General features: G+C 54.6%; 2 protein-coding genes across 3 annotated transcripts in view; one reads left to right on the forward strand and one right to left on the reverse strand.

Moving 5' to 3' along the window:
- The window catches only part of LOC136113299 (hippocampus abundant transcript 1 protein-like), a 50,799-nt gene that overhangs the window by 1,417 nt on the left and 32,706 nt on the right, over nucleotides 1-16,676 (forward strand). The gene's annotated exons all lie outside the window — the stretch shown is intronic.
- Nucleotides 634-13,700, reverse strand: MIER2 (MIER family member 2). 2 transcript variants are annotated; one of them, XM_065858398.2, is made up of 13 exons: nucleotides 13,631-13,700; nucleotides 11,131-11,218; nucleotides 10,489-10,640; nucleotides 9,667-9,792; nucleotides 8,937-9,060; nucleotides 7,993-8,102; nucleotides 7,266-7,335; nucleotides 6,359-6,510; nucleotides 5,760-5,841; nucleotides 5,583-5,677; nucleotides 4,692-4,795; nucleotides 3,829-3,965; nucleotides 634-3,109 (listed from the first exon to the last, which is right to left on the reverse strand). In XM_065858398.2, exons 1-13 carry the CDS (start codon nucleotides 13,637-13,639, stop codon nucleotides 2,634-2,636), a joined length of 1,725 nt encoding a protein of 574 aa, XP_065714470.1. In that variant the 5' UTR covers nucleotides 13,640-13,700; the 3' UTR covers nucleotides 634-2,633. The 2 variants fall into 2 exon arrangements, with proteins under 2 accessions (XP_065714470.1, XP_065714469.1); XM_065858397.2 differs by having other exon boundaries at nucleotides 4,668-4,795.

The following is a 16,676-nucleotide window of genomic DNA, read 5'->3' on the forward strand; positions in this document are numbered from 1 at the left end:
GGGTGCGTGGCGGCACATTCGGGCCCCGCTCGTTGGATCCGCTCCAGCTCCACGGGGGATTTCCTGGAGCCGCGCAGGACGCGGGGTTGCGGCCCCCTCTGCCGTCCGAGCGCCGCGGCTGCAGCGGCCGCGCCCACGCGTGGGCACCGCGGGGCGGCAGCGCCCGCCGGGTCCTGCCCGGTCCCTGCGCCGGGGGAGCGGAGCCACGGACCCCCCCGGGGTCCGAGAGAAGAGCCGGGGAACAGAACTGGAGGGGTTTCCAACAAAACAGAGGGGCTTTGTGGCACGGAACGGACCTTCTCGCGGGAACACAGGACGCAGCCGCAGGAGAACGTTCCTCTCGCCTCCAGGATGTTATTTCTGGCTGAAGCCAGTGGGACGTGGACCGACCCCTCGTCTCCCACTGCCAGGGGCTCCCCCAAGGCTGCCGGAGTTTCAGGGGACTCGGAGCACCCATGAGAGCAGCAAAAACCCCCCTTGGGATCAGCAGCTCCCGGGCATCCCGCTGCCACCCATGGAAGCGGCCACAGCGGGAGGGGATCAGACAGAACAGGCCAGGACTCCCCCCTCGCTCCCATTGTCACACACAGGACTGCGGCATCCCCGTCTCCGAAAACATGACGGACTTCCAGCTCGCTTTCAAATGACATTTTTAATTAAATAAATAACGGCGAGGGGTCTTCAAGGCAGTATCACTTCACAGTGTAGGGCTTGGGGGGGAATGGGGGTAAAGAGTCCAGCATTGGGAGCAGCTCAAAGTGAATGTGCTTTGTAAGAAGGAAAAAGAAAACCCCAACGAAAAAGCAAAATCAAACCTCCTTCCCAAGTGACTCCCCCTCCCTGTCCCAGCCCTTTCCACCCTCTCCTTTAACATCACGTGGAAAAAGCGCTGCACTCGTATTGAAAGACCCCATACGAATCTGTAAACAACACTGAAAAACATAAATAAGAGACAGTTTTGCCTCCCCCAGCCTCACCTCTCATTTCATTAGGGCTTGAAATAAACCAAAGCAAAAATGGTTTCGGGAAAACTAAGAAATGTTCTTGGCTGGTGGAGGAGATGCCGAGGCCTGGCCCTCCCTGGGAGGGCTGCCCGTTTGCCCCCAGAAAAGGGGGATCTCACCGGGCAGTTCCACTATGGAGTTGCTTTCTGTTTCCAACAAGTGGGTGCAGCCACGGGGAGCCCCAGTTCTCACGCTGGCTGGACAAGGCGGCTCCGGCGCCGCAGCAAACTCCTGCGAACGCACCCAAAATGGGCCTGGCCGATGAGAGATGAGGTCTGCTCCTGCCGTCCCACGAAGCTGTGGGTGCTGAGCATGACTTCACGGGGCTGTGCGAAGGGGCGATCTGGGCTAATGGTTTTAGTCGTCTTCCATGTCCCCCAGCAGCAGAATCAACCACGGGATCGCAGCCCAAAGGCCTCCACTAAACAAAAAGCCTCAACCCAAACCCATTCCAAGTGCAGGAAACGGCTGGAGGAAGGAACATCGGTGTCAGACCTCGCACACACGTTCCCTGCACGGACAGGGGATGAGACACGTGGATTTCAGCCCAGACCTGGAACACACCCGGGAGGTGAAGCAGCTCCAGCCTCAGCACAACCAAACGTGCTGCCACGCGGGGCCACCCGTGTCACCTCCGAACACCGCTGGTGGCAGTGAAGACATTACTTTCCTCTCAGAAAACAGAGAGCTTTCTTTTTTTGTGACGCAGAACGGGGCAGGGATGCCCAGGGACTGCTGCACTCTCCTGCCTGGGACCCTGCGTGAGCGCTGGTGTCCTCAATGTGTTGCTCAGTCCCAAGGCACCCTCCTCCACAGCTGACAAATCGGCTGAGCAAGCTGCGAATTACAGATGTTTCCATCTGCATTTTACCCTCTTGCACTGCGGTCAGCAGGGATCGAGTCACTCACCGCAGGAACCGCGGCGGCAGCACCGCACGGGTCCGGGGCCAGCGCCGCTCTGTGCATCTACAAACTCCCTGAACACCCCACACACGTCCCAAGGAAGGTGAGAAGGCCTTAAGTGTCCCTTCCCAGGACCTGACGCTTCTGTCAAAGGCTGGACAGGCCACGTCCCGCCCGCAGCGGGTGGCGGAGCGCGCGGGGGACACGGCGGCTGCGGGAGGGTTGTGGCAGCAGCGTGTGCTGTCACAGCTCAGGAGCGAGGGACAGGATGGGTGACGGGAGGGGAATGGGAACAACTCTGCTCCCTGCGCATCCCCTGAGCTCTCAGACTGCGCCCTCCATTCCAGCCCCGGGCGCGCCGGTGATACATCCCCATTCTCAAAGCATCTCTGCACTCAGACTGTCCCGCTGGGGCCAAGGGACATTGCCCATGTCCCAAAGGGAGGGGCTCTCCCAACAGCCTGGAGTTACCTGGGGTGACACACGGCCACCGGGACAGCAGGGGACAGACCTGCCCCCTCGCTACCGCCAGCCACCAGCTCTCGTCAGAACACACCGGAGCAGAAAGGTGTTTGGTTTCACTGTAGCCTTGGATCAAAAGAACGGAAAGACGGATTCTGACCAACAGCTCCAAACTGTCCTCATGGAACGCTGCAAGTTCCAGGATTTCACTCAGTCGGGTCAAAGTCCTTGCTGGGTCTGTGACAAGTTTGTGACTGGAGATTCTCACTGTGACAGTGGCTCCGATCGAGCCACCGGTGCTGGACAGGCCTGATGCGCAGTCAGGAAACTATTTACATCTCCAATGCCAATGAGGCCAAAATCTGTGACCGATAAGGACACTTGCGCAGGGGCCACCACCGCCTCTGGCTCTCTGTCCAAATCCATAGGGCCAGCAATTAAAGGCAAACCCTCGTTAGTGTCTGCAGGGAGCGTGAAGTCCATGGTTATCGTCTCGCCAGAGCTCTGTAACGTCTCCTGCTTCTCCGCTAGTCCTGGTCCTGCGGGCGGTAGAGCGCAGAGCCCCGTCTCCGCAGGGCTGGCAGCGCGTTGCGCGCAGGGAGCCGAGGTGGTGCCTGAGGACGACTCCTCCGCGGGGTCGAAGGAACAGTTGGTCTCGGAAGGAGTGCTGCACTCGTAGCCCTGCCCCGATTCGCTGATGCTGCCCAGGCTGCAGGCCGTGCTCTCCACGCTGAGGGGCTCTGAGCATCACCACCAGGGACACGGACAGAAGGGGTAGGGGCAGCAAGGGAAAGAAAGCTCGAGTGAGTCCACAACAGTTCAACCCCACCTAATCACAACCGTTATTTGTTTGATGGCACAAATGTTTCTTTATTATAGTAACCAAGATCCCTGCCAGCGCGTCCCGAAGAAAGGCAAGATGCAGCCAGCAGACGGGAGGCCATCAGTGTTTCTATGGAAATTAAAGGAAATCTCAAGGAGACGCTCCAAGATAAGCCAAATCCTAGGTCCTGTTCCCTCATGCCAGCCCCCCTGGGAGGTGCCTACAGTACGACAGTGAGGGGATGAACCCACTTTGGGCTCCCTGGGAACCCTCTGACAGCCGTTTGCAGGTACAGTCCAACTGCTGGTGGCTTCAACCAGCCCCTGGAGCAGTCACCTGCGTCCGGTGTGTCTGGAACCCCCAACTCAGGTGTCTGGAGTCAGTGCAAATCCTTTTGCTTTGGGAATTACTTAGGCCACCCCTCCAAGCCTGAAGCAGGAACAACTCTTTCTAAGTCACTACTGGTCAATATAGAGCCAGAGGAGTCTCCTTTGCTTACACCAGAACACACCCAGGGCTGGTATCTGATGCAGGACAACACGAGCACAGGGGCAAGGCACAGGGAGAGGAGCAACAGCAGGATAACAACCCCAGGAGAAAAGTGAAGAGAGAGATGGACAGACAGAAGGGACTTACCCGTGCTCTCTATTGCTAGCTGATCTTGACCGAAATGAGTGTCCAGGCATCTCGTCGCAGAGGGAATTGGTGGGGAGCTCCGAGAACGACTGGCGTTTTCTACTTCACCCCCGTCCAAGTCGTTGTCGGTGTAATCCCTGCGGGCGAAGACAGAAAGCACTGCCACCTCCTGTTCAGCACAGAGCTGCAGGCAGGGAAAATGGTGACAGAGTTCAGAATCCATTGACAAATCGAGCAATGGGGCTGCAAACCAGAGCTCTGCGCCGGCCCTGAGCCCCCTGCAAAGCCAGCGGCCAGACCTTGTCCCCAGGGCCCAGCCAGGCCACGTGTGACTGCCCTGACAGTGTCTAAGGCTTCAGCTCATGTTTTTAACTGATTCAGCTTAAATACTTCATTTTGACCTTTCAAAACATTTCTGTTTCAGCCTCTTTTCTAGCAGCATTTTCTGTATTTAGCGTACATTTCAAAGTGAAGAATTTGCCTCCAAGTGTGGCATCAGGGAAAGAAATTAATTCAGGTTCCAAACCACCAGAAATAGCATCTTTTTGAACTTAAAAAGCTCCGTTCCCAAAACCCCACCGAACCAAGTTTTTTCCTGAGATCAGCCCTAAATCCCTGCCCCTTAGCTTTCATTTTTGTGGCTGCATTTGTCTGAAACGAAACAGTATTTTCAGATACAAGAAAGCAAAGAATTGCTTTATCTTCCCTCCCCACACTGACAGTGTTTGTGTTCCCTCCAGGCTCCCACCCCAGAAAAGCACAGCCAGAGGTGCTTTGCAGCAGGAATCTTCGCTGGGAGGTTAATATTACTAATTTTAGTGTGAGAATATTCCACGCACGTGGCTCCAGGGTGGAGGACGTACTTCTTCCTTCCTAGACGCGTCTGCTGAGTGAAGTAGTCATAGCGCTCTGATTTTTTCCACATGTAGTAATACTCCACACACTCGCCCACCGACCGGGTGCGGACCTGAGGAGAAACATCGCGGTCAGAACGCGGCGCATCGCGGAGCAAGGGTTATCCTCACATTTAATCAGCACAGAAAATCAAGTGCATTACGGTAATTGATATTGCTATGGACACATCTACGCTGCGAAGCGGAAGCACATACTGAGATTTCCAAGGTGGTGATCAGCCAGGGAATGATCCCCACAGTGCACAAGTGTTGTCGCAGACCCAGTGTGGGTTCACACACGGTACATTCGTGCAGGAGCCTCCTGCACTTCCAGGAGCACACTTAACATCGAGAGAGCAAACCTGCGTCCATTTTCACTGGTCAGCATCAACATGCCCATAATTAATCAGCGGAAGAACTGGACTCTCTGCTTCTGCCAACTCCCAGCACAGCAGCGTATGTCTCAAGGCCCAGCTTTCCCTACGACAGCGTCTTTCGTTCTAGAGGACCCCAGGGGACTTCACAAAACATCCACATGCTCAACTCACTCATTCACAGAAGTACTGCAAGGGCTGAGAGTTTGGAAATAACTTTTGAGACTCCAGAAAGGGCTAATCAGTAATTAACTGACATCACTCATGCAGGTCAGTGGTGTTTGTGACTTCTCCCACCTGGAAAATAAGGCAGAGCAGGGCAGTGAACAGCCCATCACCTGCTAGCGTGAGTCAACACAAAGCCTGGGATCGGAACTGGGCAGTCCTGGACCTGCTGCATGAGCCGAGGCTCAAAACGTACCTCCGGTGCAAACGCACGCGCCTCCTTCCCTTTGGCTTAGCGGGATGCAGGGCTACGCGTCCTTACCTTGTTCGCTTGGATAAGATGGAAGTTCTTCCCGTGGACCCTGAAGCCGTGCTCAAAGTTTCTACATTCTTCCTCACTCCAGGCACAAAGCTCATCTGTGGCATAAACAAAGAGGAATTGGAGACGTGCAAAATGCCCTGATGTATAGGGCAGAACCCAAATATGGGGGGTTCTCACCTCTGATAACCTTCACGTTGAACCGTAACCTCCGCAGTGCCTCCTCTGCATTGAAGTTGCATTTAACCAGCTCATACAAAGCCTGGGAAACAGAGGAGAAAAACCACTCAGAGCACATACCCGAGCAACACATCACAAACCAACCTAATCATGGCTCACATTTGTCTCATAAAACTCATTTTCCCCAGGAGCCCCTTTGCCCCAGCCTGGCCATCAGCACACACGATTCCACTTCCCAAGGCACCGTATGACAAACCCCGGGACCGAGGAGCTGCGGTTGTCGCAGCAGCTCTGTGCGTTACAGGCTGCCCCGTGCTCTTGCAGACTCTGCCGCTCTAACCCCGCTGGCTCAGAGCAAACAACTGCTCTGAAGCTTCTCAGCCAAAGGTTTGATCTTTGCTGGCTCCAAAGAAGAATTAGACATTGTTATAGAGGACAGACCCAACAATCCTCTTGGCAGCGTGTCTCTCAGCCCGGATCTCCGTAGGAAACATTGCACCAGGCAGATGCTCAGATCTCTCTGGCTTTACCAACTGTTCATAAAGTAGATATTTTCGGGTGTTTCCACACCAGTGCGGTGCAGGAAGCCCCACACGTACCTGCTCGTTGTCCTTTACCACCTCTCCTTTGGGCAGGCTGCTGCTGGCCAGCTCGTCCCACCGCCGCTTCACCGCGCGGTACAGGAACTCCTCCACCTCTCTCTCCGGGAGTATGTTTGGGTCCCAAAGCAGCTGATCTTCGTTCTCGTAGGCTAACGGAGAAAGCACTGAAATAAGCTAATCGGAGAATTCTGCTGCTTTTGAGAACTGGTCTGTGTGGAGAGGGAGAGGAGGGAGGAAATGCCTCCGGCTCTGTGCAAGTGCTGCACTTCCCCTCCTGATCTTGGAGGCAGATTAAGCTTAACACTCTCTATACATCTTTTAGAGCCCTAAGCACAGGTTTGGTTTGCTTCCACTTCTTCAGAAGGACTGGTTGACAAGGGCTTTGTTACCACACTATCAAAGGTTGTTGCTTTGATTCATTAATTCTGGCAACTAAAAACCCCAAGTTCTAAGGTACCTGTTTCAGCACACAAGAAACAAACAGAGCCGGATGCAAAGGCAGCTGGAGCTCCAACCCTGGCCTAGGCCAGGACCCCCTCCCTGTCCCAGACACCAAACTAAGCAGCCACAAGCTGCTCCTCCCCATGACCGTTTGTAACACTCCAGCCACACAACACAGGAGCACATGGCATCACCAAGCGAGATTCTGGCCCCTTCCAGCTCTCAGGCCATGAGAATACAATGCAGAGAGAGGCTTAAGTGAAATAACAGCACAGAGGAAGGAAGACAGACTCTGCAATTAAAAAAAAATTGAAAATATTGACTTTTTTTCCATTTAAATAAAAACATTTGCACCCTCTGTACTTATCTTGTTTCTACAGGGAAAGGAACCAACACTTCCGCCCCGCAGAGCCACTGAAATCAGGGCAGACGGCACAAAAGATGCGCAAAGAGGCTGCCTCACCTTTTTCACTGTGCCTGTTGAAGTGCAGGATGGGAACCGTGGCTTGGTACTGAGGTCCAACCATGATCTCCTGAAACATCAGCACAGAGAAGCGGGTACGTTGACACGGAAAACGCTCCATGTAGGCACCGAGGTGCACGTCGTGATTTAGGGGCTACGACACCACGAGGCCAATTTACAGGGCGGCAGCCCCCCTGCCACTATTGCTTCTAGGGATGTCTGACTATTTTATAGCGTAACTAAAAAGATTTACTATCAACTAGGTGATACTTTAGGGACCTTAGGTATTTACATAGTTTTAATGTTAAAGATATACGGCAAGCGGCTAAGGCTGGAGATAAAGAAATGAGACAGCTCTCCTGCAGCCTTCACGACCAAGATGAACGTGAAAGTCCCCTCCTCTCTTTCCCAAGGTGGTTTCCCCCCAGTAAATCCCGCTGGGAACACTGTGCAGCATTTCACCTTTATGGGGCTACAGGCTGCGGTTTTAATTTACCCAGGCACAACAGCATTTTCTGTATCTGTAGCACAAAATAATTTCAGATACAGATTTCAGGATCATATTAAAAAAGCCCTCTTGTAAGCCACCTCTGCCACCGTCCTCACAAAACATGAGCAAAAGAAAAGAAAATAAAGATAATTTCTCATGGAAATATCACAGCACTTCGGTGTCACACTTTCCTCAGACCAGGCAGGTTGTACTTCTCAACATGCTCATATCGTTTACCTTCTTACACTCGTTGGATGGGATGGAATCCTCCTCTGAATCCTCAGCCATGGAGGAAGCACATGGAGACGAACACGGCTCTTTGTCTTCATCAGCAAGGAAGTTGTTTGCTTGGTGGGAAAGGAAAAGATCTGCAGTTATGAAACGGTTTTTATTCTCCAATAGCTCTATGTTCCCCCTCCTTCCTTTCATTTTCTATCCTAGAGCTGCTTTTCACATGCTCCTCAGTGAGAACGTGCCCATAGTTTAATTTTTTCTGTTTAAACAAAGTAATTGCCACACGGGTGGTGCCAATCAGCCTGAGGAGCTCAGACCCCAGGCCAGCAGAAGGAATACGATCACTTTACGCTGAGTCTCTCTCATGCACTTTGGCTTCCAGCGTATTCCGATATTTCGGAACCGCCACAACATATCACAACACTAGTACTACTGAATGTATTCACTTCTACAGACGTCAGAGCAGGTACTGATCCTTCAGACTGCAATGACAGCCGGCAGCAAAACAATTCTCACTTTCTGGTTTGTTAGGGGAAGAGGAAATGGCCTCAAGTTGCGCCAGGGGAGGTTGAGGTTGGATCTGGGGAACAATTTCTCCCCGAAAGGGCTGTGGGGCATTGGAACAGGCTGCCCAGGGCAGTGCTGGAGTCACCATCCCTGGAGGGTTGGACAGACGGACATGAGGTTCTCAGGGACATGGGGCAGTGCCAGGGTGGGTTATGGTTGGTCTGGATGATCTCGAGTTATTCTCCCCCCATCCCACTGCTCTGCAGTGTCCCAGCCAGCGCTCGGCAATGCCACTGGCACTCAGGTTTATCTACAGCCCCCAGAAGGAAAGTGGAAAAACTGATGTCACGAAACTTAGCAACAAAATAAAGACAAACATCCTTGCCCTATTCTGCGCATCACATCTAAGTAAAAACGAATTAGAAATTAGTGACACATACAGCCAGGCTGGTTTGGGAATAGGTCTGATGCATCGTGGGACGTGACGGATGGAGTGAGATCATCAGCTGAAGACTGCGTCTCCTCCTCTTCTTCCCCTGAAAGCAAATCCTTCGCTATTTGTTCCTTTTAACAACAACAAGAAAGTGAAAAATATTTTTAAATTAAAAAAAAAATACGTGGGGGGGTGTGAGGCCTAGAGTAAAACATTTTGGCCAAAGGCGGCCACATCCACGGGTCTCCTCGCCCTCCCATGGCTTCTCCAGATTCCCTCTTGCACCCCCTGCCCCCCCAGAAGCACTTCTACCAATGCCAAGAGTGGCTTCCTATGGAAGCAGAGAGAGGACAAGCAAGTGGCCCTTTCTGTAGAACTCCAGCCAGAGTGAATATTTCAGACATCACGGAAGGAAAAAACAGCACCACCTTCCTACAGATTTTAGCTAGAACAGGAGCCACAGCTTCAGCTGGGAAGATACAACCCCCCAACTCCTCACAGATCCACATCTACCTGCAAAGACTTGTAACCCAAGCTCCATAAAGAGCTTTTATGGTGTTATCCCTTCTCCAGTCTCCTCGAAACTCTTTCAGTTCCATTCCAGCACTGGTGTTCCTCACTGGGACACCAGAACTTGGTAGCCCCTTCCCCGGCATTGGCCAAACCCCACTGAAAACGGCTCTGGGACAGCAAGTAACCCAGAGCACACACACAGCCAGGCGGAGAGCGGCTCTTACCTTATCCAGAGTCATATCTGGGAGGTTGGGAGTGATGTCATTGCTCTCACTGTCCTGCTCTGAGATGGGATCAGACGCCTCATAGCCATAAAGCGCGAGCAGCTCCTCAAATGGCATTTCACTGCTCTGAGCGAGAGGAGGACAAAGCTGCATCAGGAATGGAACAAGCGCCGAGTACAATGGCAGTGAACACAGACACGCAGAGGCAGTAAAGGCAGCTCTGCCCTTCTGGGGCTCTGAAGGGCTTCGGGGGACGCTGTGCAATGTGGGAGGGGACCCATAGTAAACACTTCTTCTCAAAGGTACAGAAAAGGCAGGACCTTTCACCCCAAAGCAACACCATCAAGGGTGTTTTTAAATATATCTATTTTTTTACCCTGGATTTCATGGTGGTGAAGAGATGCCAGACAGCAGAACTGTGTTTCTACCGAGGAATAGAAGGAGCAAATCCCTACGTTAATCTTGTGCCTGACCTGAACAGAGAGTCCCTGTCACCAAGAACATGTTGGGTGTCCCACCACAGCCCCCGTGGGACCACCCACATCATCCATCTCCTCTTCGTGGCTCCTCCGCTGTGACACGGACACACACCCTTCAGCGAGGACAGTGAAGAGTCCCGGGACCCCAGAATTCACCTGCTGCCAAAACCAGCCCTTCCTATCCAAACCCAACCCTAAGGCTTGGTGAAGGGGGGACCCAAACACAGCGCGGTACCAGCTGAGCAAGTCAGAATTTCACGCAAACACCTTTGGTGTCAGTGCTGTAAAAGCAAACAAGAAAAGCCAGCAGGTATCTTCCCTTCCCCTCCCTTGCTGCCTTTACCTGAGAGGCACTGAAACTCTTCTCCAGCTCTTCTAAAGATTTCTGCTTCTCCTGAGCATCATCCCCTTCTTCCCTCTCCTCCCGCACGCCGTAGTTCTGTGAGAGGATCTCCGCCAGGTTCAGTCGGTGATCAGCTGAGCCCATGGACACAACTGCGGGGATCAGAAGAAGTTGGGATACCAGCACCACCCTGGACCAGATCTTCAGGTGCAACAAAGCTCAGGACGACCCTTTCTTGTGTGTGTGTGCAGCCGGGAGAAGCCAGAGGAAGGGATGAGGTAGAAAGGAGTGAGAGGGGCTGGGGAACAGGACTGAAGTGATCCTGTGAGTGCTGAATTGCAAAGCCTGGTTCTCTGCACATTCGAGTCCCACAACTGACTGAAAGCTGAATCTGAACATTTTCTGGGTATTTATGTGCCCCTGACTGGATTCACTAGTGTCGTAACACGTGAATGTACACTGCAGCTTTTCCTTGGTCTGGGGCATTTTTAGGATAAATTACCCCTTACTGCAAGAACAGGCAAAAGGACACTTGCAGGGGCTTTGGCATCTTCACAACTTTCCTCTGTCGGCTGGCCCGGGGACCAGCAGAGAGGCCGGGACGGTGCTGGAAGGAGAAGGGACCCGGCACACAGACACTACCTGCTGCGCTCTGAAGGCCGGGCTCCCCGGGACACAGGCTGCGCGCTGGGTACGACACCACCCTCGGGCTCTGCCTGCCGACCGAGGCCTTCGACAAGGAGAAAAACACAGTGAGACATCGCTTCTTGAAGTGTAAAACACCCCCGGCCACTCAACCCCACCAGCAAATGCAATTCGTTGTCCAGTCCAACTGAGCGCACTCCCTGTGCCGAGATTCACCATCCCCGAGCATCAGCAGTGAGATAACCCCACCGGAGACCCCCCAGAGCCCAGCCATTGTGTGCACTACAACAAAACAGAGGAGTTTATGGGGTAATGAAAGAAGAAGGGGACAGAAAGAATTTGGACAGCCACCGTCTTGAGGATGGTCATGCTGGGAAACGGCCTCATAACTCAAGCAAGTGTCACAGCCCCTTGGTTGGACCTTGCTGGAATGTGACCAAGTAGGAAACCCTGTTGGACAAACCCTTCCATGCACACAGCCCCGGTCTCATGGAAGGGATGAGGGTGAGGTCTACACTTACTCCCTCTGGTCTTGAGCGACCTCCAGAACGCTCTTTCCCGAGACAATGATCTATACATCAACTGCGCCTCCTTCGCACTGGGATCAATAAGGAGCTGCACGCAAAGGATTTTGAAAACAAAGACTGAAGCTGTTAGCAGGGGATGGGCTGGCTTGAAAAGATGTCAATAATACTTCGGGAACAATGAGATCTCATATTAATGATCAGGTGCTGAAATGAAGAGTAATAGTCAGTACAACAGGATGACAATTCAGCAACTAATCATGAGTTTATTTTCCTGAAGCTGGAATCACCAAAAAGTAACTAGTACTGCTGTTTGGGCTGAGAAAAGAAGAAACAAGTGGTGGACAAAGCAAATGGCCCATTCCACACTCAAATTTAAATGTGTGAAACCAAACGATCCCTCAGATTATTTCCAAATCCAGAAGACCATGGAAACAAGAGTCAAAGGAAGAGGGGAAAAAGGCAGGTCTGGCTTAAATATGTAAAAGATGAGAGAGAGAATATTCCTGATGACGCTGATTGCCAATGCCACGTGACGTGGAGCTATTTTGTTTGAAGGTGAGGCAGCCGTTGTCTGACGCTTCAAATCCAAACGTCACCCAGAAAACACAACCACGTTACATGGTCAGAAAGACGGCGGCAACACCGAGGCGCTACCAGGGACCTCCAGATCACGAAAGGTTCTTGGCCAGTGTGTAGATGCTTCTATTGGGGGTGACAGTTTTGGTCACCATGAAAGGTCACAAAGGTGAAATCCATTTATTCTGACAGTGCAGCATAATGCTGGAAAATCGCTCCTACATCCATAGGTCATTTAATTGCGGGGTATGGGGGGATGAGATTAAATCCCTTTGTGTGTGCCAGGGCAGTGATTTGGTTCAACAACGTGCCGAAGTAATGCTTCGGCACAGATGAATGTGGCACCCTTGGTGCTCCACCAAAGGCAGCAACGAAGACCAAACCACTCTGGATGGGACAGTAAGGCAGCCCAGATAGCACCTTCCTCATGCAAAATACTGAAATACCCCAAAAGCGAAGCCCTGCCATCGAAAAGAAGGTGTCTCAGCTAGCAGTGTTCCGAGATCCTGCTGGAGCAGCCAGCTACCTCGATATCTTCCCAGCATCCTTCTGCCCCGTCGTGGTCACCTCAAGGACCTCGTGGTGGAAATGAAGTGCGGACGTGCCACAATAACAGAACCCAACACAGAACGGCATCACCAACCGTAAGCGATGGAGCGATGGCAGAAACGTTTCAGCGCGATGCACCGAGGTGGTGCTACCATGGCAGAGATAGTGGGGATGTCCCAGTCCAGCACCAGAGCACGGTCCCCTTGCCGGGCAGCTCTGTCAGCCGAACCGCTCCCGCTGCCCCACGCTCCACCAGCCCCGTTTCCCAACCGCTGTGTTCTCCCCGTTTCCAGCAGCTCTGCACCCCAGACCCCGGTAACCCCAGCGCTGCGGGACCGCGCTGTGCTCCAGCCCGGGGGCTCCCGCTCACCGGCCCTTCCGCGCTGGGAGCCTCGCAGCCCCAGTGCCCGCTGCCCCCCGCCCAGCCCCGGCCGCTCTGGCGGGTCCCGCGGCCCAAAGCCCGTGTCAGCGCCGCTCCCGGGCACCCACCGGGGCCGCGCTCCCGCAGGACCGGCCACGGGCGCTCCGGCCCGGGCACTCCCGCGCTGGCGCGAAGGCAGAGCCGGCGCCGCTCCCCGCGCTCAGCCGCCGCCCCAGCGCCCGCCCCGGCCCTCCCGCCGCGTCCCGTCCCGCCCCGCCGCCCCTTCCCCTGCCCAGGCCGCCTCCCTCGGCCCCGGCACCCCTCGGCCCCCGCCCCGGTGGGCCTCGCTCCGGCTCGCACCGGCCCATCCACCCCGCGGCCACAGCAGCCCAGCCCCAGGCGGTCCCGGCCCGGGGAACCCCGGTGTCCCCGCCCGGCCGCTGCAGGCCCGAGCCCGGCGCAACCCCAGCGGCGCCGCACTCACCTCCGCCATGGCCGAGCGCGAGCGGCGGCGAGACGGGAGCCCCGGATGTGACGGCCGCTGCTCATTGGCTGCGACGCCGAGGGGGCGGGGCAGCGCCGGGGGCGCGGCGAGGAGGGCGGGGAGGGGGCGGGGCCTCGCATCTCCTGGCCCCGCCCCCACGGGAGGGGCGCAAACTGGTGCGGAAAGGGTGTTTTTTAATGATTTTCGACGGAGAAAAGGCGTTTTTTTGACACCTGCACGTGCGTGCCGGTGTCCCCGTGAAATAACACAACCGGCACGTTCAGAAACAGCGAAGTTAATGAGTCGCAAAACCCGAATCTGCAGGAAATGAAGCTCCGGTGCCGCTGGCGGAGCAGCGGGTTGGGGACACAGCCGCACCTCCGTGGACATTGGGCTGGGACCCCCGAGCGGCCCCTGCCCTGCCAGCAACGACACAGAAACGCTGTTTGCGGCTCTTGCCATGGCTGCACACAGGGAATACCGGAGATGTACCTGGGAACACCGGGGGTGTACCTGGAAACACAGGGGCTGTGCGCTCCCTCCATTCTCCTTCAGTTCCACACATCTCCAGGGCTTGCTGTGCCAAACCGCTTGCCAGGGGACCCTTCGGTCTCTTGGGGTCCCCCCGCCGCAGCCAGTGCTTCCCTCAGGCTGAGCGGTAATACTGCCAGGTAACACTGCCAGGACGCACCACTGCGTTTGCCACCGGGTCTCACCATTCAGTTGACCCAGGAGACGATCGCTCAGCCCAAGCCGGTGCCTTTCGGGCCACGAGCGGGTCCAGTCCCAGGGCTGCATGATGGAGTCGTCCTCAGCTGCCTCGCATCCCTGTAATTTCCTCTGTTTGGGTTTCACTTGTGAGCTTGGGAAGCGAAATGCTGTCAAGTGCTTCTGCAGTGGTGGTGGCCCTTGAGCTGCGAACCAGAGCACTTCAACAGGTCTTTATTCCCTCACGTGGCTCTGTCTGGCTCCTCTCAAAAGACTAACAGATTACAGGTGCTGTTTATTCTATTCAAAAAGCAACCTGGTCTCTAGCTCTCTGAGAACTTCCCGCTAAACTGCTGCTCTCCGCCTTGTTCCCAACACCGCGTCCAGGTGTTTTGTCACTGCAAAAAGCAGAAAAGCCTGAATTTGCGGTCAAGACTTGAGGACAGCCAGCTGCTCCATGGCAGGAGTTTCCAGGCCCTCTGCCCATTCATGGTTTGCTCCAGGAGCTGTCTCACTGGTTCCAGCGGGACCTGGGATGCGGCTCCAGCACCCAAGCACCAGGTACCCACAAAAGGGAGAGAGTGGGGAAACCAGGTTTGTATCTGATGTGTCAGATCTGCAGAGCAAGGGATGGGCTGAATGCAGAGGTCAGAGAGTTGTGTGTGTCAGCTTCACCTATAAAGTAATACTCATTTTCCTGTTGGTTGTGGCAGTTAACAGACACAAGAACAGCTTTTAACACCGAACAAAGTAGCGATGAGTTAAGCTGTAGAGAAGCATCAGTTTTCATGATTGCTAGATGGAGCTATGCTACCCACAAATAACACCCTCGTTTAGGTTTTCAGACGCGCGCTGGCTCCTCAGGGTGTTTGTCGAACACACACGGTTTACAGGCTCCTTTCGCGCTCAGTTCAGGGCAGTTCCCGTCCCCCCGTGCGGGGGCCGCCGTGACGTGTTGTGGCTGCCATTCCCTTCATGTCCCTGCTGTCCTTCCTCCCCGTGGCTGTTCCTGACCTTACCCTCAGAGCTGATGGTACCACAGCCCAGTCCAATTCTAAAATTCATCCTTCCGCAGTTACGAGGTCTCACAAAGACGACGTCTGGAACAGAGCCCCCCCGTGCCGGGCTCACCGCTCGCCTGCATTCACATCCCAAATGGGTTGTATTTCCCCTTCCCTCCCTCCTGCAACAGTCTGTAACTTCCTAAATTTGCCTTCAATACCCTCTTGACAAACTATTGATTTTGTGACATTGCCATGGGAGCAGGTAATGTGCTGCAGCCACCGGGCTTGCACACCAGGGATGTACCTGACAATATACCCAGGCTGCCGCCTGTGTGCCAGGATGCAGGGATGGCTTCAGGTACCCGCAGGAAGATGTAACCTGACAGCGATTTGAACAGCCAAGTCAAGGGTTTGCAGTTACGCAGCCTCCACATCAGCACCATCTGCCAAATAAACCAGCCGTGGGATGGCAAATCCTTTCAAGATGTCGCCGTTTTGAAAAGGCCAGCGCCAAGAGAACAGACAAGGCGCAATTTCTTTTCCCCAGCGCCCTCGCTGGTGCGATAATGGCCGGAGTCAGAGCCAGGGGATACAGCAAAGCCACACAAAGCCTCTCCTGCAACAACAGAGAGATACCATCAGCTCACCAGCACACAATCAGATACTTTCATGACCCTCCAAGGCTGCAGCTGCCCCCACAGACCATTTGCATTGGTGCTGGTGGGACTGGTCCTGCACCTGCAGCAGTTCCAGCAACAACTGGTCCATGGCCACGGCAGAGGGGTCATCCGCCCTCCATAAGGGCCTTAAAAGCCTTCTGCAGGTGCCCCCACTGCAATGCCCACCTCACCTGCCCTCCAGAGCATCCCCTGGGTCCCTGGGCTAATCCCAGAATCAATAAGCTCTAATCAGCAGAAGATGCTCACCCTTCCCTGCTCCCCCCACAGCGCTGCCCACAAGTGTTCCTTGCTGCTGTCAAGTAATTAAAAGCAGGTGCTTGATGAGGGGTGTGTGGAGCCACCCTTGCCTGGGCTGGGGTCCCTGTGCCCATCAGGCCCCAGAACCCCCCGAGCCAAGGGGCTCAACCCCATTCCAGCCTTAGGGGTGTCTTCGCCAGCCCTTGATCAGTGCACACACACATATACATGTGTACACACATACACATGTGTGTTCCTGGGCACCCACACCACCAGTGACGCCCTCTCCCCACTGCCAGGGGCGCAGCCTCGGGTGCTGGTGGGGGTTACGTGTGCCAGCCTGAGCGGGCGACTCCAGCGGGAGCTAAACGAAGCAGCGCTGATGAGGAACTCATTAATTCTGGCGCCTGTCAGCCT

Source organism: Patagioenas fasciata, chromosome 27 (assembly GCF_037038585.1).
Source record: "Patagioenas fasciata isolate bPatFas1 chromosome 27, bPatFas1.hap1, whole genome shotgun sequence".
Classification (NCBI taxonomy): Eukaryota; Metazoa; Chordata; class Aves; order Columbiformes; family Columbidae; genus Patagioenas; species Patagioenas fasciata.